Source organism: Chiloscyllium plagiosum, unplaced genomic scaffold (assembly GCF_037043375.1).
Source record: "Chiloscyllium plagiosum isolate Xiang-an unplaced genomic scaffold, Cpla_swu_hap1 HiC_scaffold_1, whole genome shotgun sequence".
Classification (NCBI taxonomy): Eukaryota; Metazoa; Chordata; class Chondrichthyes; order Orectolobiformes; family Hemiscylliidae; genus Chiloscyllium; species Chiloscyllium plagiosum.
The window spans coordinates 134,495,010-134,518,627 of NW_028270139.1; the positions used below are offsets into that span (position 1 = coordinate 134,495,010).

Sequence of the window (23,618 nt, forward strand, 5' to 3'; positions counted from 1 at the left end):
TGGAAAAGCACAATAGGTCAGGCAGCATCCGAGGAGCAGGAGAGTCGCATTTCATGCATAAGCCCTTCATCAGGAATGTGTTGGGGGGGGGGGGCAAGGGGGCTGAGAGATAAATAGAAGGGGGTAGGGCTGGAGTGAAGGTAGCTAGGAAAATGGATGTAGGTGGAGGTTGATGGTAATAGGTCAGATTGGAGGGAGGAGCTGAGTTGGAGGGTTGGATCTGGGATAAGATGAGGGGAGGTGAGAGGAGGAAATTGGTGAAATTGACATTGATTCTGTGTGGTTGGAAGGTCACAAGGTGGAAAATGAGGCATTCTTCCTCCAGGCCTGGGGTGGCTAGGATTTGGCAGTGGAGGAGGCCTAGGACTTGCATGCCCTTGGCAGAGTGGGAAGGGGAGTTGAAGTGGTCAGCCACACGGAATCAATGTTAATTTCACCAGTTTCCTCATTTCCCCTCCCCTCACCTTACCCAGATCCAACCCTCCATCTCAACACCACCCTCTTGAACTGTCTTACCTGTCCATCTTCCTTCCCACTTATCTACTCCACCCTCCTCTCTGACCGATCACATCAACCCCCACCTTCATCCACCTATTATCTTCCTAGCTACCTTCCCACTAGCCATACCCCCACTCCCATTTATCTCTCAGCCCCCTTGGGAGCTCCTACATTCCTAATGAAGGGCTTATGCTCGAAACGTCAACTCTTCTGCTCCTTGGATGCTGCCTGACCTGCTGTGCTTTTACAGAGCCACATTTTGTGACCCTAAAATCTTACCAGTTATTGAGGTCAGATTAACCAGCCTATAATTCCAAGTATTCTGCCTCACTCACTTCTTGAACAGGAATTTTACATTAGCCAGTGACATTCTAGTCCTCTAGGACCCTGAAAGATCACTACCAATGCCTCTCAATCTCCTCAGCTATCCCCTTCATATTCTAGGGTGTACTTCATCCGGTCTGGGTGACTTATTCACTTTCAGACTTTTCAGCTTCCCCAGCACCTTCTCCTTAGTGATGGCCACGACACTCACTTCTGCCCCTGACCTTGTTGAAGTTCTGGTGTGCTGCTGGTGTCTTCCACTGTGAAATTGATTCAAAGTACCTATTCAGTTCCTGTGCCATTGTTACTTTTACAGCCTCATTTTCCAGCAGGCCAATGTCCACTCTTTTCTCTTTTACCTTTTAAATTTCTAAAAAAAACCTCTAGTAGTTTTCTCCTACGTTACTAGCTAGTTTACTCTCATATTTCATTTTCACCAACTTTTTGCTTTTTTAGTTGTCTTCTGCTGGTTTTTACAGGCTCCTAATCCTCTGGTTTCCCACTAATCCTCATCACATTTTTGCTTTCTCTTTTGCTTTTATGCCGTCCCTTGACTTCCCTTGTCAGCCATTGTTGCCTCATTCTCCCTTTTTTTTAGATTAGATTACTTACAGTGTGGAAACAGGCCTTTCGGCCCAACCAGTCCACACCCAGACCCATTTCCCTACATTTACCCCTTCACCTAACACTACTTACAATTTAGCATGGCCAATTCACCTAACCTGCACATTTTTTTTTGGACTGTGGGAGGAAACCGGAGCACCTGGAGGAAACCCACGCAGACAAGCGGAGAATGTGCAAACTCCACACAGACAGTTGCCTGTGGCGGGAATTAAACTCGGGTCTCTGGCGCTGTGAGGCAGCAGTGCTAACCACTGTGCCACCATGTACGTTTCTTCTTTCTTGGGATGAATTTCTGCTGTGCCTCCCAAATTACTCCCATAAATTCCTGCCTTCTGCTCCACCATCTTCCCTACCAGGCTCCCCTTCCAATCAACTCTGGCCAGCTCCTTCCTCATGTCTTTAATCAATTCTAATGTCATCACATCTTATTCAAGCTGCCCCCTCTCAAGCTGCAGGGTGAATTCTAATATATTATGGTCACTGCCCTAGAAGAGTTCCTTCACCTTAAGCTTCCTAATCAAGTCTGTCTCGTCACCAAATCCAGAATTACCTGTTCCCTAGACATTCCATGAATTTCTTTTCTTGGGGTGTGCTACCATATCCAGTGCTGTATATTTCCATGGCTGTCAATAACAGTGAAATATTTAGAACTGAGATTACAATGAACTCACATTCAGCTGGAAACTGGACATGAATATAACACCATTTTTATTTCCTTTTAATGTGTTTGTATGCAAGGTAAAACATTTCCACTTTCAGTATTTATATTCTGCATTAAGCCCTCTAAGTTCAGATATAGTTCAGACTAGAAAACAGACATTGTAGCAAACCAACTGATTTCTGTAAGAACATCTTGTAACCTCATAGTGAAGGTGGCATTTGGTATGCTTTCCTTTGTTGGTCAGAGCATTGAGTATAGGGGTTGGGAGGTCATGTTATGGCTGTACAGGACATTGGTTAGGCCACTTTTGGAATATTGCGTGCAATTCTGGTCTCCTTCCTATCGGAACGATGTTGGATGTTGCCAGGATTGGGGATTTGAGCAAGAGGGAGAGGTTGAATAGGCAGGGGCTGTTTTCCCTGGAGCATCGGAGGCTGAGGGGTTTACAAAATCCTGAGGGGCATGGATAGGATAAATAGACAAAGTCTTTTCCCTGAGGTGGGGGGAGTCCAGAACTAGGGGGCATAGCTTTAGGGGAGAGGGGAAAGATATAAAAGAGATCTAAGGGACAACTTTTTCACGCAGAGGATGGTACGTGTATGGAATGAGCTGCCAGAGGAAGTGGTGGAGGCTGGTACAATTGCAACATTTAAAAGGCTTCTGGATGAGTATATGAATAGAAAGGGCTTGGAGGGATATGGGCCTGGTGCTGGAAGGTGGGACTAGATTAGGTTGGGATATCTGGTCAGCATGGGTGAGTTGGATCGAAGGGTCTGTTTACGTGCTGTACATCTCTATGACACTATGACTAACTGGCAGACAGTCACAACAGCGACTGTGGACATGTGGACTCCTTAAAGGTAAAATCTCTCAAAGACAATAACACCTTCCTTTCAAACACATGTTTAACTATTTACAATAACAAGTGAGCCTATGAGTCTGTATAACTTATGGATAATCTGTTCACACACCCAGATCCCATGATGGTAACTTTGGAAATGTTGTTTATTTCCACAGTCATTAGGTTTATTGTTTGTTATTGTTATTTGTGCTATCAAGCTTTTTCTCATTGTCTGCAGATGTTCGAGAGTGTGTTTCTCTTGATGCGGATTTATTCTAGATTAACCATTGACTGATTTTGTTCCTCAAGTTATTTCTAGTAGTTCAGATCTTCTTGGTATTTACTATTTTATTCATTTGAAGCCTCTAGCTCATTTTGAATATTTTAGTTTTACATCTGGGATTCCTCTTTCCTCTGAAACAATTTGTTCTTTCTGTTTTCTTTTAAGGCTGAAGGTTTTGCACTTGGTACTAAAACAGAAATTGCTGGTGGAACTCAGTGCCTCTGGCAGCATCTGTGGGAAGTAAGCAGAGTTAACATTTCGAGTCCAGTGACTCTTCATCACCAGACTCAAAATGTTAACTCTGCTTACTTCCCACAGATGCTGCCACAGCCACTGAGTTTCACCAGTAATTTCTGGTTGTGTTTCAGATCCACAGCTTTTTGCTTTATTTTACTCTTTCATCTGCTATTTCAGTTGCTTGGTCTTCTCTATTTCCCTTGGATGAGGACATATGCCGACCCTGGAATAAATGAAGTTGATCTGTTACATGTTGATGTGCTCTGAATGTTGAACTCCAATCCTTCCCTGCATGCAGATTATGATCTTGTTCTTGCTTTATTCTTCACATCCCAGCAACGTCACTGGCAATACAGATGCATTCCGGTATAATGATGTAATGAGGCCCTTGTGACCTTTAAAGAACACACAGCCTAAAGGGGAATCAATAAAAGGTGTCGTCTAAATGGGCTACTAAATGTCGCGAGCTCTTGGGACTTCTGTACAAGATGTTTTGACCAGTCACCATGCTTAGCATCGAACTTCAGGAGGCACTTTGCACCTGCAAATCTCAGATTTAACTTCTTCCAAAATGGGTATTTTGTAAGGGTACCATTTCAAAGCTGTGATTAGGCGTCAGGAATTGATGCATACTTTTAGAGATCCATCCTTCTTTATGATGTATGTTATTGAGCTACACCAGTCTGCGTACTGCTGTACTCTTTCAATGAATCCATCTTGTTCATATCTAACTCAATCCTCAAATTAGCTTTGAAGGGGACCCTGCATTTATATGGGCAAAAGTGAGAACTACAGATGCTGGAAACCAGAGTTTAGATTAGAGTGGTGCTGGAAAAGCAACGCAGATCAGGCAGCATCCGAGGAGCAGGAAAATCGATGTTTCGGGCAAAAGCCCTTCATCAGGAATAGAGGGCTTTTGCCAGCACCACTCTAATCTAAACCCTCCATTTACATGGTGAGTCAGTGGACAGGTTTGCATTTTTCCTTAAATACTATGTTGCAGCTTCCTTGAAACTGCCTATTACATCAAAACACTGTAGATACTTTGATATTAAGTCATGAATCAAAAATGATACATGACATTTCTGAGCTTGATCTGTTGTCTAATGTCTGACTGATTCCATGGATTGTGACAGTGCTAGATCAGGGCATTGCAGAAAGCTCTGGCAATTGCTGATTCAGCAGTATCCAGGCAGAATTATCATATTTGCCATCCAACACTATCGATTGTGTATGTGGAATTGGTGAACCATTACATGTATGGAGTCAGCTATTACGAGGGGGCATAGCTTTAAATTAAGGGGTGGTAGGTACAGGACAGATGTTAGGGGTAGATTCTTTACTCAGCGAGTCGTGAGTTCATGGAATGCCCTGCCAGTAGCAGTGGTGGACTCTCCCTCTTTATGGGCATTTAACAGGCATTGGATAGGCATATGGAGGATAGTGGGCTAGTGTAGGTTAGGTGGGCTTGGACCGGCGCAACATCGAGGGCCAAAGGGCCTGTACAGCGCTGTATTTTTCTATGTTCTATGTTCTACATGCTGGAGGTTTTACCTTCATTGGTTTCACCATGTCTTCCTATTTCTGTGGACATTGGTCAAACCTTTTAGGTTGGAAGGTCCAGTGTAGCAAAGTGCAGCAGGTCAGGCAGCATCTCAAGGAGCAGGAGAATCGACGTTTCAGGCATGAGCCCTTCTTCATCCTCTTCCTTGGATGCTGCCTGACCTGCTGCGCTTTTCCAGCAACACATTTTCAGCTCTGATCTCCAGCATCTGCAGACCTCACTTTCTCCCAGTGTAGCAAAGGCTACCATGGAACTTTGACCAAGTTCTAACAGTTGGGATGCCCTCATAAATTGCTTGTTTTTTTAAAAAATAATGATTTAATAATCAATCACTCAACAATGTTTCAAGTGTTAGATTGTTTAAAACAGTAGAACACATAATAAAGTTATAAAGCAAACATAACTGATTTCTATTTGTGAAATTCTTGTGCAACCCTCCATTATAGAAAAGTCACGTTTTAGAAACAGCGCTTAAAGTGTTTGTGATATAATCGTGTCACATGTTTTCAAAATTCATGCTTTAGAAACAGTATCTCCAATTCGTCAATTGCATAACAAAATGTGCAGAACGACCTGTACATACTGCATACTCCTTAAAGGTGAAGTTTTTTAAAGGTAAAGTATGCATACCAAGAAAGAAAATCTTCTGCAAACCCAAGTAAAAATTCAAAGACAACAAATAAGCAAACTCTCTGAGTATCTTTGAACATAATATGACGCACCTCATAACTTTCCCTAACAGCAGGACTCTGCCGACCCCCATTTAACCCTTGCAGAGCCAATAGATGAAGTTGCGGATAAGAGTAATTCCTCAAGTCAGGAATAATCTGGAAAACACAGACTTTTATTGTTAAGGATGAATAAATAACCACCTACTGAGCTTTAGAGACCAGAACGGTCCCGCTATTAATTTGTGATCTGAAGTGAGGTAGCTATTCTCTGCTCCGAAGGTGGCTAGAGAACTTTATTTGATTTGTCAAATTTCACCCACACTCCTCTCTCCACCAAGTGGTAACTGTTTGGAAGGTGTATGATTCTGTAGCTCAGCACTCTTTAGCTGTGAGTCCAAACAGTAATATTTCAACCAAAAGCAGAGGTGGTTAGGTATTGCAGCTGAATTCAATCCTGTCCTCAAACTAACATACGCACATTTCTAGCAAAGTCCAAAATAGCTACAAGAAACCCGATTCATCTCTTCTCTCCAACTGAGGATTTCCAACGAAAGATTATTTTTCTTTATTCCTTTTTCATGGGAAATAGGCATCACTGGCAAGTGAGCATTTATTGCCTATTGGCATGCTACGCCATATCAGAGCACGATTAAGTGTCAGTCACTTTGCTATGGGTCAAGAGTCATATGTAAGCTGAACTGGATAAAGGCAGCAGATTTTTCCAACAATCAATGGTAATTTTGTGGTCACCATTACTGAGGTTAGCTGTCAGCTCTAGGTTTTATGAATTGAATTAACTATATGGTATTTGAACCCACGACCCCAGAACATTAGCCTGGATTTTCCTCATCATGCAACATGTTCAATACACCACTGTCAGCATTTCATCTGTGGGTAACCAGTGCCACCAAACCCAAGACCATCTACTAACTTGGAATGGAAACCAAAACTGTGATCGTGGGTCTGTAGAGTTGTTACAAACTGGTTCCACCAACTCATTAAGGCATCAGGGAGCTGCATAAATTGGCAGGGCATTGTTGGAACGTAAATCCATGTTTAGTTTTTGCTTGCAGCTCCATAATAAGCCATGTGGCACTGCATTATAGAAATATGTTGCCATGATGTAAAGGGCATGCACCTATTGACATTTCTCCTCACCAAGCATGCAATAAGCCTTGTGGTACAGTGGTATTGCCCCCATCTCTGGGCCAGGAAGCCTGGGTTCAAAGTCCCACCTGCTCCAGAGGTATTTAATACAATTTCTGAAGAGGTTGATGAGAAAGTATCTACAATAACAGCAATAATGGAAGAATAGCCAAGATTGAGCATAAACCAAAACAGAGCAAAGTAGTCCTTACCACAGATGCTGAAGACATACTTCGAGAGAAATGATGTATCCTGGGTGTTGCTAGGTAATGGTGTAAACGATGTACTGGGAGGGGCTGGTACTGAGTATGGGGCAAACCAGCCTCTACACTGATATCCCTTCAAAAATAACAAATAGGTATCAAGAGAAAATGATAACTGCAGAGATGCAAATATTGTGTTTTCTCAGATTTTGTCAACTCTGAAACTAACTAATGGCTAGGAAATCATCATACCCATTGTGAATACACCACCTACACTAAACCATGTAGGAGATAAACAATGATTGGGTATAGAATGCTGGCATGAGCACATTGACCCAAAATAAAAAGGCAAAATGCAAACTAAGATCAAATTCAGTCAACTTCACCACTTCAAAGTATTGTGAGAACTAACAGGTCACAGTCTATGTAATAGGCCATTTAGGCCTGAGATGAGGGAAATTCCTTCACCCAGCAAGTGGTGAGCCTGTGGAAGTCTCTGCCACAGCACTTGTAGCCAGACATTGAATGTTTTCATGAAAGAATTGATATAGTTCCTAGGGCTAAAAGAATCAAAGTGTATGGGGAGAAAGAATACTGAGTTGGATGATCAGCCATGATCACACTGAATGATGGAATGGGATCAAAGGACCAAATGGCCTACTTCTGCTCCTATTTTCATGTCTGTCTGTGTCCACCTTTCAATACTTTCAATTCATCTCATTCACCTTGACAGCTCCAGTACAAGGTTATCTCTCTATATTATCTTTCCTTCAGCAAAAATCTTGCCCACTTTATACCAATATGGAGGACAGACTCCCACAAAGGACATTTCTGTACAAATATAGAAATCCCATCCAGACATAGCATTCAAATATCTAAATATAAAAGTAGCTCCTACCCCTCAAAATGAATTATTCCCTGTTTATGGCAAACACATCGACCAATACTGAAAAATACATAGCTAGCTCATACCAACCAAGACAGAAAAACACAATGAAGGAGAAAATGTTTGACACTGGGCCATATTTACATATCTCATTCCAACCACTATGTAATTCTGAGCTCCTAATGTCCAATTACTCCAACCTTGCATTGAGTTTTTCAATTCTTCATTTTGTAACTATTTTAATTTGATTTTAAGGTGTCAGCCGTATAATGTGCATCTATTGTTGCCCTTCAATGTTAACTTTCTATGAAGAATACTTTAATAACTAACTGACTTTAATGTGTGACTGGAAATTGTACTGTCCAATAATATCAGAATGCTGACTGGACTTGTATGTTTTTATGACAATATTTTAAATGAAGCATTAATCCACGGTTTTGCAGTTTGACTCAACCAAAGGCAGAACTGTGGACATCAAAAAGTTAGCATTTGTGCAAGAGTGGTGCAAGTTCCATTTATCAGTCTTTACAAAGTATTATCTTGAATCAAAGAACAGACTACCACAAGGTCTACCAGTCTAGTCTTCACAACAACAAATCAATAAGGCGTGTGAAACATGCCTGGGACTTACCAGTCAGTGCCTTCAGTCAGGTACCTGGGCTGTGTTCCCAATGCTGAAGCAGGATGGAGATGGTTGCTGAAGTCAAAACCTGTTCGGAGACGGTGGGGATAAGGAGGAGCTCTTTCCTGTGTCCGTCTACAAAGTAACACAACGACACTAGAGGAAGTGACATCGAGGGTAGGCAAAAACCAGTCAGGAAAATCTAACTCCATTTTCATGAGTTTGACCCATTGACGTCTAGTCAAAAATGAATCATATTTAAAAAAATTAATGTACCTGCAAGGAATTGGGTGGCATGAGACATTTAGAAAACCTAATCTTTTATCTCTGGGACTTTGGTTAGATGAAAACCCAAACTTCTTTTCTCTAAAACTAGTGTGCCTGAAAAGTATTTGAGCAGTTTTAACCTAGATTCTAATTAACACAGCTGGGTTCAACACTAGAATTCAACACTCGCCAATATTTATGCTAGCCAATAGACTGTCCCTTGAGATGACAGGTTTATTCAATGAAGAGAGATTGAGGTGTCTGGGGCATTATTTACAGGAACTTAGAACGGTGAGAGGAAATCTCATTGACGTGTAAACTTCTAACAGGCTGGACAGATCGGATGCAGAGATAATATTTTCCCTGGCCTGGAGTGGGTCTGCAACAAGGGGTCACACTTTTAGATTAGGCAGTAGGACATTTAAGATTGAGATAAGGTGAAATTTCTTCTCTCAAAAGGTGGTGAACCTGTGGAATTCTCTACCGCAGAGGGCTGTAGAGGCCAAGACACTAAATACATTTAAGAAAGAAATAGATAGAATTCTAGAGACTAAAATTATCAAAGAGTATGGGGAGAGAACATGAGTATGGCATTGAGATAGAGGATTAATCATGATCATACTGAATAGCAGAATGGGGTTGATGGGTCAAATGGACTATTCCTGTTCCTATTTTCTATGTTTCCTCAATATAATGTCAGTTGGGAGCTAAGTGTGGTTCTTGGAAACTATGATTGAAGATTTATCGAGAGCATGTAGTTCAGAGAATTTATTCTGCATTCTATCTGTGATTATGATCTAGGAATTCTGAGTCTGACACTGAATGGAAGGATGTACAATTTTGAAGTGTTTCATTTTCTCACACTATATGCCTGACTTAGCAGGCATTACATTCATCAAATAATCGACAGGAAAACATTAATGAAACAATTATTCAATGGGCTGTGACTACTATGTCTGAAGATTGAATGAGTGCAGTGTTTCTATCAATGGTTTATAAAATCAAAAATTTTAAAATTGCACTATGGAAGACTAAATTTGTTGCTCTAAAGTTGCTCTGCCTATCATTATATTTTAATGGACTAAAATTACACATTTGAGGGGCAATAAGGAATGGCCAATAAATGCCCACGTCTCAGGAATAAATAAATGAAAAAGCAGTCAGTTTGCTAAGCTTACCATTTCTGGTATCTTTCAACATAATTTAAAATTGAATTCCATTGTATAACTTGCAGCTTAAACATTTCAAAAGTCATCACATAGTTTTATGTTTAACCTTTTTTAAAATTCCACAGTTTGACCGCCCTCCTATGAAGAAATGTTTCCCCATCTCAGTTCTAAAGAGTCTAACCTGTACCCTGAGACTGTTTCCTGACACGATGACCCCTTGTTCCAAACTTCCCAATCAGGGAAAACATCCTCCCTACACCCAGTCTGTCCAGCCCCATTAGAATTTGATACGTTTCAAACAGATCCCCTCTCATTCTTCTAAACTCTAGTGAATACAGGCCCATTTGAACCGATCTTTCTCATATGACAATTCTAGTATCAGCCTTGTGAACCTCTGCTGCATTCCCTCTATGGAAAATACAGAGGAACCTCGATTATCTGAAGGACACGGGTGGGGAGTATTTCGTTCGGTTAATTGAATTCCGGATAATCGGATGCCAGATAACATAGTTTAGCCGAGCATCGGGACATTGCAATCTTGCCAGACAATCTGATAGTCGGATAACAGAATGCCGAATAATTGAGGTTCCTCAGTATAGCTTTTCTTAGGCAAGGACACCAAAACTGGACATAATACTCCCGGTATGGTTTGCATATTTGCAGTAGGTATCCCTATTTCTGAACTTAAATCCTCTTGCATTGAAGACCGTACCATTTGCCTTCCTAATTATTTGCTGCACCTGCTAGCCTACTTTCACTGACCGGTACAAGGACACCCAGATCCCTTTACACATCCATATTTCCCAATATACCGCCATTTAAATAACATTCTCTTTCTGTTTTTCAAGCCATTTCATACCATTTATTGCACATCACTAATCGGCCTCAGACGAGTAGTTTTCCTTGCATTGTGCAAGAATCTTTCATCATTTTCCATATCTTGGTGGCTTCTCTCAATTAAGTACCAATTACAAAAAATTCTGTGCTATGGTTCCCCGATTAATAGCTTCTATCTCAAACTCATTTATTGTTTAATCCTCCCATCTTGAATAACAAAAACATTGAAAATGAGCCTAACTTTTTCCAGAGGTGCTGTAAAAGTGCAGTCAAGCTCAATAATAGAATAAACTTAAAGATATTTTACCCTAATGCACAAAGCATTCAAAATAAGGTCAACAAACTGTCAGCATAAATTGGTGTAAATGAATGTGATCTCATAGTCATTACAAAGACAAGGTTACAAGAAGATCAAAAGTGGGGGGCTTAACTTTGAAGAATATCTGACCTTTCAGAGTGACAGAAGGGATAGAAAAGATGGTGGGGTAGCACTGAGAATAAAAAATGAAATGAGGACAGTTGTGAGAGATGATCTAGATCAGATGACGTGGGGAGGTAAAAATCAGCAAGGGAAAGAAGACATTGGTAGGAGTAGTGTACAGACCACCAAACAACAGCCATACTGTGGGAAAGGCTATACATCAACAAATAATAGCAGCATGTAAAAAGAATAGAGCAGTAATTATGGGTGGTTTTATTCTTAATGTTGATTGGGATAATCAGTTCGGAAAGGGTAACTGCAACAATGAATTTACAGAATGCATTAGGGATCGTTTCCTTGAGTACTGTATCATGGAGCCAACCAGGAAAGACACTGTCCTGGATCTGGTAATGGGTAATGAGGTAGATTTAATAAATGAGCTTTGAGTAAAAGATCCACTAGGAAATAATGATCATAATATGCTAGACTTCAATACTGAGTTCAAGAGTGAGAAACTTCAATTGGAAACAGTTGTATTTTACTTAAATAAATGGAATGACAAGAAATGAGGATAGAACTGGCTAAAGTGAACTGGACTGATAGATTAGCAGCAAAGAAAGGAAGCAAGTAGTGGTAGACATTTTAAGGAGGGAATTCATGGCTCTCAGTAAAAAACACATTCCACTAAGGAGGAAAGATTGTAAGAGAGAAATGGCTAACCAAGGAAGTTAAGGAGAGTATTAAATTGACACAAAAAGCAAAAAGGAGGTGAAAGTCAGTGATAGTCCCAAAGAGTGGGATAAATTCAGAATCCAGCAAAGGAGGACTAAAAAGATAATAAAGACTGGGAAAATAAACTATCAGGGCAAAGTAGTGAGGAATATAAAAACTGACAATAAAAGCTTCTTTAAATATATAAAAAGGAAGAGACATGCCAAAGTGAACATAGACGCTTAGAAAATGAATCTGGGAAGATGTTTTTGGGGAAAAAGGAAATAGGAGAGAAGTTAAACAGATAATTCAAACATCCCATTGATACTAAAAAATATGGGGTGGAATTGATTACTAACACCATCACAAAAGAAGTAATATTAGAGAAACTGCTGGGGCTAAAGGCAGATACCTGGCCTGATGGCTTGCATCCTAGGGTCTCGAAAGAGGGAGTGACAGAGACAGAGGATGCATTGATTGTAATTTATGGAAAACCTTGGATTTTGGTGAAATACCAGGGGATTGAAAACCTGCTAACATAATACTCCCAGTCAAAAAGGAGGGAAGGAAAAAGTAATATCCAACCTAATATCCAACACTGGAAAAACATTGTAGTCAATTATGTAGGATTTAATAACAGCACATTTTGAAAAACATAATCTCGACAAGCAGAGTCAGCATAGCTTTAGGAAAGGAAAATCATGTGTAACTAACTTATGAGAGTTTTTTGAGAAAGTCATAACCAGAGTGGGTGGAGGGGAACCGGTAGATTTATTGAATTTGGACTTCCAGAGGCATTCAATAAGATACCTCATAAAAGATTAAGTCACTAGATAAGAGTCCATGGTATTGGAGGTGCTATAATGGAAACCTGTGACCAGTGAGGTTCCACAGAATTAATGTTGGGACTGCAACTGTTTACAATATATACAATGACTTACAGGAAGGAAGTGAATGTACTGTGTCCATTTTTGCAGACAACAAACAGTTTAAAGAGAGACATTGATGGATTAAGTAACTGGGCAAAAATTGGTGAGTAAAATGTGGGAAAGTACAATGTTGTTCACTTTACAGAACAGAACATTATTTAAATTGAGAAAACTGCAGAAACCTACAATGCAAAAGGACTTGGGGGAGCTTGTGCACAAAACACAGAAAGCTAGCACACAATTACAGCAGGTAATCAGGAAGGCTAATGGAATGTGGGCTCTTATTTCAAGGGGTTTGGAATACAAAGAAGAACAAAGAACAGAGAAAAACACAGGCCCTTTAGCTCTACAAGCCTACGCTGACACAGTTTGCCCTTCTATACTAAAACTGTCTTCACTTCGATGTATAAGTGTGTATGAATATGGAAGTCTTACTGCAACTGTATAAGGTGCTAATGAGACCACACCTGGAGCACTGTGAGCAGTTTTGGCCCCCTTATCTAAGGAATGAAATCATTTCATTGGAGGTAGTTCAAAGAAGGTTCACCAGAATGATCTTCAGTATGAAGGGTTATCTTAAGAACAAAAACTAAACTGGTTCTACTCACTTGAATTTGGAAGAATGAAAGGTGATCTCATTGAAACATTTAAGATTTTTAAGGGGCATGACAGGGTAAATGCTGAGAATATGTTACTCCTCACATCTAAGTCAAGAGGGCATAGTCTCAGAATAAAGGGGTGCTGATTTAACATGGAGATGAGGAGGAATTTCTTCTCTCAGAGGGTATGAGTCTTTGGAACTTCTTGTCACAGAGAGTTATGGGGGCAGAGTCCTTGTGTATATTTAAAGCTGAGACATATAGATGCTTGATCACTGGGGAAACCCAGGGTTACAGGAAAGGACAGTAAAGTGAAAGTGAGGAATTTTGGTTCAGCCAAGATCCTGCTGAATGACAGAGCAGGCTCAAGGGGCCAAATGGCCTATTGTGGCTGCTATTTCTTATGGTATTATGCCCTCCGCTATCTCAAGAAGTGGACTTGACATTTTTAACACTTTCTGTGACCAAGCTGAGACAGCTACATGGCACAGTGGCACGTGGTTAACACTGCTGCCTCACAGCGCCATAGACCCGGGTTCAATTCCATCTCAGGCGACTGACTGTGTGGAGTTTGCACATTCTCCCTGTGTCTGCGTGGGTTTCCTCCGGGTGCTCCGGTTTCCTCTCACAGTCTAAAAAAAAAGTACAGGATAGGTGAATTGGCCATGCTAAATTGCCCGTAGTGTTAGGTGAAGGGGTAAATGTAGGGGAATGGGTCTGGGTGGGTTGCTCTTCGGAGGGTCGGTGTGGACTTGTTGGGCCGAAGGGCCTGTTTCCAGTTAGTGGGTTAGCACAGTGGCTCAGTGGTTAGCACTGCTGTCTCACAGCATCAGGGACGTGTGTTCAATTCTAGTCTCAGGCGACGGTGTATGTGGAATTTACATATTCTCCCTGTGCCTGTGTGGGTTTCCTTTGGGTGCTCTGGTTTCCTCCCAAGTCCAAATTTGTGTAGGTTAGGTGAATTGAGCATGCTAAATTGCTCATAGTATTCAGTGATGTGTAGGTTAGTTGCCGTTGCCTGGGGAAACGCAGCACAGTAGGATAGGGGAATAGGTCGGAGTGGACTTGTTGGGCCAAATGGTCTGTTTCCACACTGTAGGTGTTCTATGTTATTCATAGAGTTATACAGTACAGAAAAGGTCCTTCAACCCATCGAGTCTGTACCATAAAAATATTCTACTATTAAACATGTCCCACCCTCCCACACTAGACCCATAGCATTGAATATTGTCCCACTTCAAGTGCTAATCCAAGTATTTTTTTCAAGGTTGCAAGGATTCAACTCCTCCTAGGCCATGCATTCCAGATCCCAACACCATCTGGATGAAACGTTTTTCCTTAAATCCCCACTAAACCCTTTGTTATTGATGTTTGACCAAGGAGAACAGCTGCTCTCTATTCACCCGTCCACCCCCCTCATAAATCACATAACCTGTACACCTCCATCATAGTAAGTTCAGTTCTGAATTGAACTGTTTTGTAGACCTTATTACTGGACCACACTCACAGGGTCATGTTGGTTGGGGGAGGGCTAACATCCTGCAAATGAACCTACTACAGTGTTAACACTTCAATATCATTGCTTATCAATGGCTTTCACATACCTGGGGAATGGCAACAGCCTTCGGTGCTGAGCCTCCAGGAGCTGCTGGTGTAAGAGATATTGCTGGTGTAATGACTGAGGTAAGAAGCTCGGAACGTCCTGGAACTGTGGGCTTGGTAAAGGTGTCAAAGGCTGGTGTACCGGCACTGCAGTCGTGGTGTGCTGGTGTGATGGAGTCAGTTGATTGCTCAGACCTGGCTGAGATTGGACAGAGTGAGATGAAGGGAACTCAGATTGTGGAGGGAGATGAAGGTGTCTGCAGGACATGACGTGCGACTGCTGTGACCTTGGGAAAGGGCCACCTGTAGAATTAAGAAGCACCATTATTGTGGCGTTGCAATTCAGGACTGACTCATTCGCCTAGAAGATCTGTGGGAGATTAGAGAGATGGCATACATAGTTAAAATTATTGTTTCCACCAGGTTTGGGGATTGGGAATATCTGGAAGAAATTGAAGATCATAAGTGGAGGTTTAGTGACTATCCTAGTCTGGATTGGAATTCTCATGGCAGATTCCAATTTCCCATGTGACCACCTGAAAACCTCTATTGTTAAAGCAATCTTCCAGCGATTTATTATGTTTCTGTTTCCATGAGTAAGAGAACAGAAGACTGTATTCAAACAACTTTAGGACTGGAGATGGGAATGTAGAGTACAGAACTCTGGACAAAAATCACCTGAGGATTGAAAGACAGCAAATCAACATAGAAACTTCAGTGCTCCTTCCTCCAATCAAAACAATAATTTGTGTATATCTGGTGCCTATGTTTATCTATAAAATGAAGGATGCCACTGGGCCACCAAAAACAAATTAGATCAGCTGCCGACAAAATTTGGTCAAAGACATTAGTTTCGAGGAGTGGCTGAAAGAGTAGGAGTTAAGGCAAGTCACCATAGTCAAACCAGACCATAGGGTCTCATCATTAGAGATAGACAACTGGTGGTGATTTAACCTGAGGGCCACCACACCTCAGGCAAGGGGAGAGGTTGAGAAGGAGAGCCCTTCATGGTATCATCGGCCAGTACATGATTGAACCCAAGCATGAAGTTAGCATCTCACTGCTTCACAAACTAACCATCTAGCCACCTGAGCTAAACCAATGACCAGGAGTCAAGTACAAGAAGAGAGAGTTTAGCACCTTAGGCTGCTGATGCCAATGGCAGAGCAATTAAAATTTGAAATTTACAGAGAGCAATCGAAGAGCACAGATTATTCAGAGGATTGTGGGGTTGGGGAGATTATAGAGATACAAAGGGACAAGGAGGGATTTGAAACTAAGGATGATAACTTTAAAATCACTACATTGCTTTCACCTATATAACTTTAATAGGAAGAATTACAAAGAATCATTTGATAATATGCTATAGTGGGGTGGGGTAGGAAACCAGCAAAGGCAAGAGCTAGCACAAGGGTTTAGTGGGGATGGGGGATGAAAAAGGCAGGGAGAGTTGAATATATGGGAGTTGTAGAATGGCAAGTGGGACAGGATTAGCAGAAGGGATTGGTATGGCATGAGAGAATGGAATAAACTGGCTCAAGGGATTCACTGTGGAATTCACTAAGGGAAGCAGTCCTAATTTTTCCAATTTGTCTTGCTTTGAAAGTCCTCATCCATTCTCTTGATTCGATTCTGCAGTCTCTCCAATGCCTCCACGGTGAGATACTGGTGTAGTGGTAATGTCATTAGGTTAGTACTGCAAAGCCCCAGGCTAATGCTATTGAGAAAATGGCTCAAACCCACCCTCTCATAGCAGGTAGTAAAAATTTGAATTCACTAAAAAGTTTGATTATTGTAGAAACCCTTCTAGTTTACTAATGACCTTTAGAAAAGTTATTCAGCTTAAGGGATGGGTAATAAATGTGAGCAAGCCAGTGACATTCACTTTCCATGTATAAAATTCTTTGTAAGGCATGTCACTCAGACATGGATATAATATTCCAGTTCAGGTCATACTGGTATTTTATACAAGTTTCAACAGAACCTCTGTATTCTATGGTCCTATTAATAAAGATGAGGGGTTGAATCTTAAGTTATTTTCCCTGTCAGTTTTGCCAAATTTCGTTGAGGATTTCTCTCTGCAAGGTCTAGCCAATTTTCAACATTCGTGAGTAGCAAATATACATGGGTCAGAGATGTGCCATGAGGGTTCTTAGAGGCTGGAATATAGCAGGTGCCAATGTCTATGGACACAGGGAGCATGTGGCTGGTGCCCATGGAGCATGCCCTGAGAGGCTGATGTCTGGTGTCCACCATGAAGGCTCTTTGGAGCAAACACTGAGCTGAAGTTGCCAGGTTCCTGCTCTGGTTTCCAGACTGATCATTCCCAACATGAAACTGCAACAGAAAACTGCACATTAATGGCACAGGATCTGCAGTTAATAAGATCACTAACTACCAATGACCTCAACTTAACAGGCAACTCAACACTGCCTCGGAATCTTGCCTTGTCACCCAGAACTTAGTTATACGATGCAGCAAGCTGTTCCTAACATCAAGATAGGTTCCATAGACTTCTCATGCAATTTCCCTGCAATTCTGGCATAGCCCATGTCATTCAGACCTCAATAAGGTGGCACAGTGGTTCGCACTGTTGCCTCACAGCGCCAGAGACCCGAGTTCAATTCCCGCCTCAGGCGACTGACTGTGTGGAGTTTTCACGTTCTCCCCGTGTCTGCGTGGGTTTCCTCCGGGTGCTCCGGTTTCCTCCCACAGTCCAAAGATGTGCAGGTCAGGTGAATCGGCCATGCTAAATTGCCCGTAGTGTTAGGTAAGGGGTAAATGTAGGGGTATGGGTGGGTTGCGCTTCGGCAGGTCGGTGTGGACTTGTTGGGCCGAAGGGCCTGTTTCCACACTGTAATCTAATCTAATCTAATCTAATCTAATCTAATCTAATATTCCACCCTAGGATATTGCATACTTTATTAAATGCACTTTCAACCTATCTGTCGCCTTCAATGACATATACTGACCAGGTTCCTCTGTTCTTGTTCACTCTGGAATTGTGTGCTCTTTATTACCTTCCTGAAATAATTCCTGAAGAAGGGCTTATGCCCGAAACGTCGATTCTCCTGTTCTCTGGATGCTGCCTGACCTGCTGCGCTTTTCCAGCAACACATTTCCAGCTCTGATCTCCAGCATCTGCAGACCTCACTTTCTGCTCTTTATTACACCCAGATAATGATATATTGACAGGGCAAAGAGCGTCCGAGGATTCAGCAATGTGTGACGAGGTTATGAAGACTTTCTGTGCGAACCAGAAGAAAGCAAAGACTCATTTGTGAATGGCTTATACCAACCCTCAAACAATTATGACCATGGATCCTTGAGGAAAAGCTAATCCAAGACTGGATAACATTGTGTGAAGAGGTAAGGGGTGCTGTGAGGGTGCTTTCAGACCTCCTGCAGTCAAAATCATTGCAGCTCGCTAGGCAGTGGGAGCTGCAAAAATAGACCAAGCCCCTCATTAGAGGGGAATGAGATTTTGCAACCAACAGTCTGTGGAATTGGTACAGCTATCCAATTGCAGAGATTTCAATACACCAACTGACACTGGTAGAAGAGGGCACTGTAGCCATCAATACCTACTCTTTCAGAAGAGGCACCAAAGAATGTCTCACTACCAACACACTGAAGTTAGCAATTGTGACATCCTGTTTAGGGTACCATGCTGCAGTGGGAATTGGAAAGGCATTGCATAATTTGAAGGGTAAGGCTTCTCCAATAAGAACTCGGAAGGTACCAGAAACAAACAGGCAAAGAGCCCAAGAGAAGTTTGGCAGCAACCAAATGGAAACCGGGGGGGGGGGGGGGGGACAGTCTCCCTACAACTCACTTTGGGGAAGAACATTGATGGGGTTACTTAAGAGACCGGTCCTCAGTCAAATATAGACTGCCTATCCATCAGGAAGACAAGAGTCAATGATGCTCACAGAAAGTAGGAAAAGGGTAGGTCCACTCAAAGACAAAAGAGAGAATTTATTATGGAGGCAGAGGAAGTGGATGAAGTCCTTAATGAATATTTCACATTGGTATTCACTAGAGTGAATGGTAAGGATTATGGTAAGATTAGGGAGGGGTATGTTGAGATTCTAGGGCCTGTCGATAGTAAGAAGGAGGTGATGTTGTTTGACTTGAAAAACATTAAGGCAGATACGTGCCCAGGGCCTGATGGGATCTATTCCACAATACTCAGGGAGGCAAGGGTGGGAATTGCTGGGATTTGCCAAAAATATTTGTATTCTCTTTAGCCACAGGTGAGGACATAAAAGAATGTTCCTTTGTTCAAGAAGGGCAACAGGAATAATCCAGCACATCAGACTTATATCAGTGTTAAGGAAATAATTGGAGAAGATTGTTAGGAACAGAATTTACTAGCATTTGGAAAGGAATAGACCTGTTAGGGACAATCAGCATGGCTTTATGTGGGAAGACAGCATCCAAGGAACAGGAGAATTGACGTTTCGGGCATAAGCCCTTCTTCAGGCTTATGCCCGAAACGTCGATTATCCTGTTCCTTGGATGCTGCCTGACCTGCTGCGCTTTTCCAGCAACACATTTTCAGCTCTGATCTCCAGCATCTGCAGTCCTCACTTTCTCCTTTATGTGGGAAAGTCTTATCTCACAAATTTAACTGAGACTTTTGAGGAAGTGACAAAGATAATTGATAAGCCGAGGGCAGTGGATACTATCTGCATAGATTTTACTACAATATTCAACAAGGTCCCTCATGATAGGCTAGCCCAGAAGCTCAAGTCACATGGAATCCATGGTGAGGTAGCTAGTTGGATACAAAAGTCTTCTTGGTCATAGAAGACAGAGGTTAGTTGCGGAGGAGTGTTTCTTTGACTGGAGGATCTGTGACCAGTGGAGATCTGCAAGGATTAATGCTGGGACCTTTGCTGTTTATAATATATATAAATGGATGAAAATGTAGGTGGTCTGATTTGTAAGTTTGCAAATGACATGAAAATTGGTGGAGTTGTAAATAGTGAGTAAGGTTATCAAAGGATATAGAAAGCTTGGAAAGTCAGGTAGAGGAATGGCAGATGGAGTTTGATCTGGAGAAGTGTGAGGTGATGCATTTTCATGAAGTTCAAATTTAAGAGGAAAGTATACAGTAAATGGCTGGACCCTTAGGAGCATTGATATACAAAGGGACCTTGAGGTCCAAGTCCATAGATCCCTGAAAATGGACAAAGTGATAAAGAAAGCATATGGCATGCTTGCCTTCATTGGTCAGAGCATTGAGTATAAAAGTTGGCAATTCATGTTACAACTGAATAAAATCTTAGTTAGGCCATATCTGGAGTATTGTGTGCAGTTCTGGTCACCAATTTATATGAAGTATGTGGAGGCTTTGAAGAGGGTGCAAAAGAGGTTTACCAGCATGGTTACCTGGATTGGAATGTATTCACTATAAGTAGTAAAATGAAAGTAGCTATCAATAGGCACACACCAGGGTTGCAAAGTGGGTAATACATAGAAGGTCTTACTGTAAGATAGTAATGCAGGGATCTCCCCTCATTATTGTTCATAATTCAATAAAAGGTTCTGGTTAGCTCTGTGGTAGTCTCTGAGCATATTCACAACACCTCACTTGGCTGCTGTTCAGAGATTCCCTGTGTTGGGAACGGCACTGCAAGCGGCCATTGAGACATTATTTGTATTTTAATTTCACTCACTCATTAAGAATCTCCACCATCAGCCCCAAACAGGGCCTCATTTCAGATAATGAAAGACCTGCCTAGAATAACATTGCAAAAACCTCCAAAACAAAACAAAGTGAAAAGAACATCCCCGTGTGGGTGATCACAGAAGACAGGAATCCCATTGAACAAAGGGAAATGGAAAGATGAGACTGAGAGTGAAATGAAGGCAGCTCCTCCTGGCTGTTCACAAAGTAAATCCCCCATGTGGTGTCAGCTGTGCAGTTAAGAAAGTTCTCTCGTTCAATCTCAGCATCATGTCCCTCAGGGCCAGAGTTAAAGCAATTGGACTCAGTGCTCCTGGCCAGAAGTGAGGAAAAGTCAACCCTGGGTTACAACCCACCATGACTATCAAGTAATCTCTGTCAGTAATGATACATACAATCTCAACAGACAACAAGGACAGGCTGGGCTTTGAATATTTCAGTAGCTTGAGAGCACTCAATAACAAGATTTACAATTAGTGGGCACCAGCATTGGGGAGGACTTTGGAATTGAACCTCAGCTTCCATCAGCTCCTTCAGAAAATGAGAGGGGGAGGAAATAAAAGTCAAAAGTGATTATATTGTCACAAGCTCTCAGCCATTGAGAGAGAAGATGGTTTCATCATAGGTTAAAGAGGTCCCTGTTAGACGTGGAATTACAAATCATTGTCAGATAAAGTGGTCTTAATCGGTACAGGAATCATAACAATTATTTATTCTTCTTCCTTAAGTGCCAAAAGTGAAAAACAAAGGAAAAGGGTAACAAAGAAGATAGTATCAGATCCGTATTGATCCATGAGAACAGCCAGAACGTGTGCTGTAATATGTGCTTGACAATGGGGAGAAAACAGGTACTTCTCAGTATAGAGAGCAGAGCACAAAGGCAGCCAAAAACCTACAATACCACACTTCACACAGCGGCTCATATATGCAGTACATACATACATACATACATACATGTGTGTGTTTATATAAATGTCTATATATATATGAATCAGAGTTAACAGAAAAGTGTGCGATTAACTCTATTATGTTATTGAAAAATAAATGAGTTGTACTAATACTATATTTCTGAGAGGAAAAGGAAGAGGCAGGTTAATAAAGCACAGTTCCTACAAGACTGATCTTAATGTATTAAACAAGGTTGCATGCTTACATTAACAAATACCAAGAATGTACTGAAATGTATAAATCAGTATTTCTCTATAAATTCAAACACAAAGAAAATCTAATCTGTCTTGCAGAATTAACAAGGCTACATATTACTCACAACGTAGTCGATATAATTAGCAAAAGTGGAAACAATATCAGTTGTCACATAAAAAAGCCGAATAAGGGTTATTTTTGATCATTTCTTTCCCCTGAAGGTAGTACCTCTGTTGTTCACAGATCCAAAAACTGGAAGAACAAGATATCCGACATGTACTAGCACCATCCTGGAGCCTTTGTTGCTGACGGCCGCTGAGACAGATGGCCCATGGAGCTGCTGCCCTCCAATCCCCTATATACATTCAAATGTGGAGCTGTGCCTGCAGCTGCCTCTCATACAAAGAACAGCAGGGCAATCAAGAACACTCATTATCCAGAGACTTTATATCCTGTGGCACTCCAGCCAGCCAATCGGGGTAACTGACCCTATTGTACATGACCTCCACCTCCCCCTCAATGTAGCTCTCCCTGTACTCCCCTCCCCTCCCCACACACACATACCCCTCCCACTTTTTCTCTTCTGTAGTATGTTTGCACGAATGTGTCAGTATTAATATATATGTGTACATGAGTTTGAGAGAATTTGGCTGCATGGGTATGACAGGCAATTTCATGTTTCAGAACTGTTGATGGTACAGGTTGGCGACAAAATACAGTTTCTTTTCAGATATGCTTTCAAATGAATGACCTTTGTCAGCAACTTTGTAAGACTGAGGGGTGACTTGATTGGAGACTATAAGATTCTGAATGGCTTTCATAGCATCTTATGGTTGGCTTAGTGGTTATCCCAGCTCTCGGCACCCAGGTTCAATTCCAGTCTTGGATGACTCTCTGTGTGGAGTTTTTACGTTCTCCCCATGACTGCATGAGTCCAAGAATGTGCAGGTTGGGTGAATTGGACCCTCTGGGTGAGATGCTCTTCGGAGGGTTGGTGCTGAATGGCCTCTTTCCATGCTGTAGGGATTCATGAATCTGGAAGTAGATTAGATTAGATTAGATTACAGTGTGGAAACAGGCCCTTCGGCCCAACAAGTCCACACCGACCTGCCGAAGCGCAACCCACCCATACCCCTACATTTACCCCTTACCTAACAGTACGGGCAATTTAGCATGGCCAATTCACCTGACCTGCACATCTTTGGACTGTGGGAGGAAACCGGAGCACCTGGAGGAAACCCACGCAGACATGGGGAGAATGTGCAAACTCCACACAGTCAGTTGCCTGAGGCGGGAATTGAACCCGGGTCTCAGGCGCTGTGAGGCAGCAGTGCTAACCACTGTGCCACCATGCCGCCCACAGTGTTTTAAAACGAAGTGTTTCTTTTTTAGGAAAATGTTGAGGAGAACCTTTGGAGGGTTGTGTGACTCTGTCTTAGAGATGGCAGAGGCGGGGTGATTGAATCTTTTAAAGACAGGTGAATAGATTCATGATAGGCAGAGAAATCAGAGGTTATCAGGAGTCGATTGGAATGTGGAATTTGAGACACAAACAGAACAACCATGATCTTATTGAATGATGGAGCAGGCTTGAGTGGCCAAATGGTCTATTCCTATTTAAAACCTTAAAGAACTGCGGATGCTGGAAATTATGAGGAGAGATTATTCAAATTGGTAACTTTTTC

General features: G+C 41.8%; 1 protein-coding gene across 1 annotated transcript in view; it reads right to left on the minus strand.

Annotated features, from left to right (window-relative positions):
- The window catches only part of ark2ca (arkadia (RNF111) C-terminal like ring finger ubiquitin ligase 2Ca), a 34,716-nt gene extending 12,295 nt beyond the window's left edge, over window positions 1-22,421 (minus strand). Inside the window, exons 1-5 of the mRNA XM_043714013.2 lie at window positions 22,162-22,421; window positions 15,098-15,398; window positions 8,570-8,695; window positions 7,062-7,188; window positions 5,755-5,859 (exon numbers count right to left, since the gene is read on the minus strand). Coding sequence (XP_043569948.2) covers window positions 5,755-5,859; window positions 7,062-7,188; window positions 8,570-8,695; window positions 15,098-15,398; window positions 22,162-22,222 — 720 coding nt within the window. The 5' untranslated portion in view covers window positions 22,223-22,421. The remainder of the gene's footprint in view (window positions 1-5,754; window positions 5,860-7,061; window positions 7,189-8,569; window positions 8,696-15,097; window positions 15,399-22,161) is intronic.
- Between the last annotated feature and the right edge of the window lie 1,197 nt (window positions 22,422-23,618).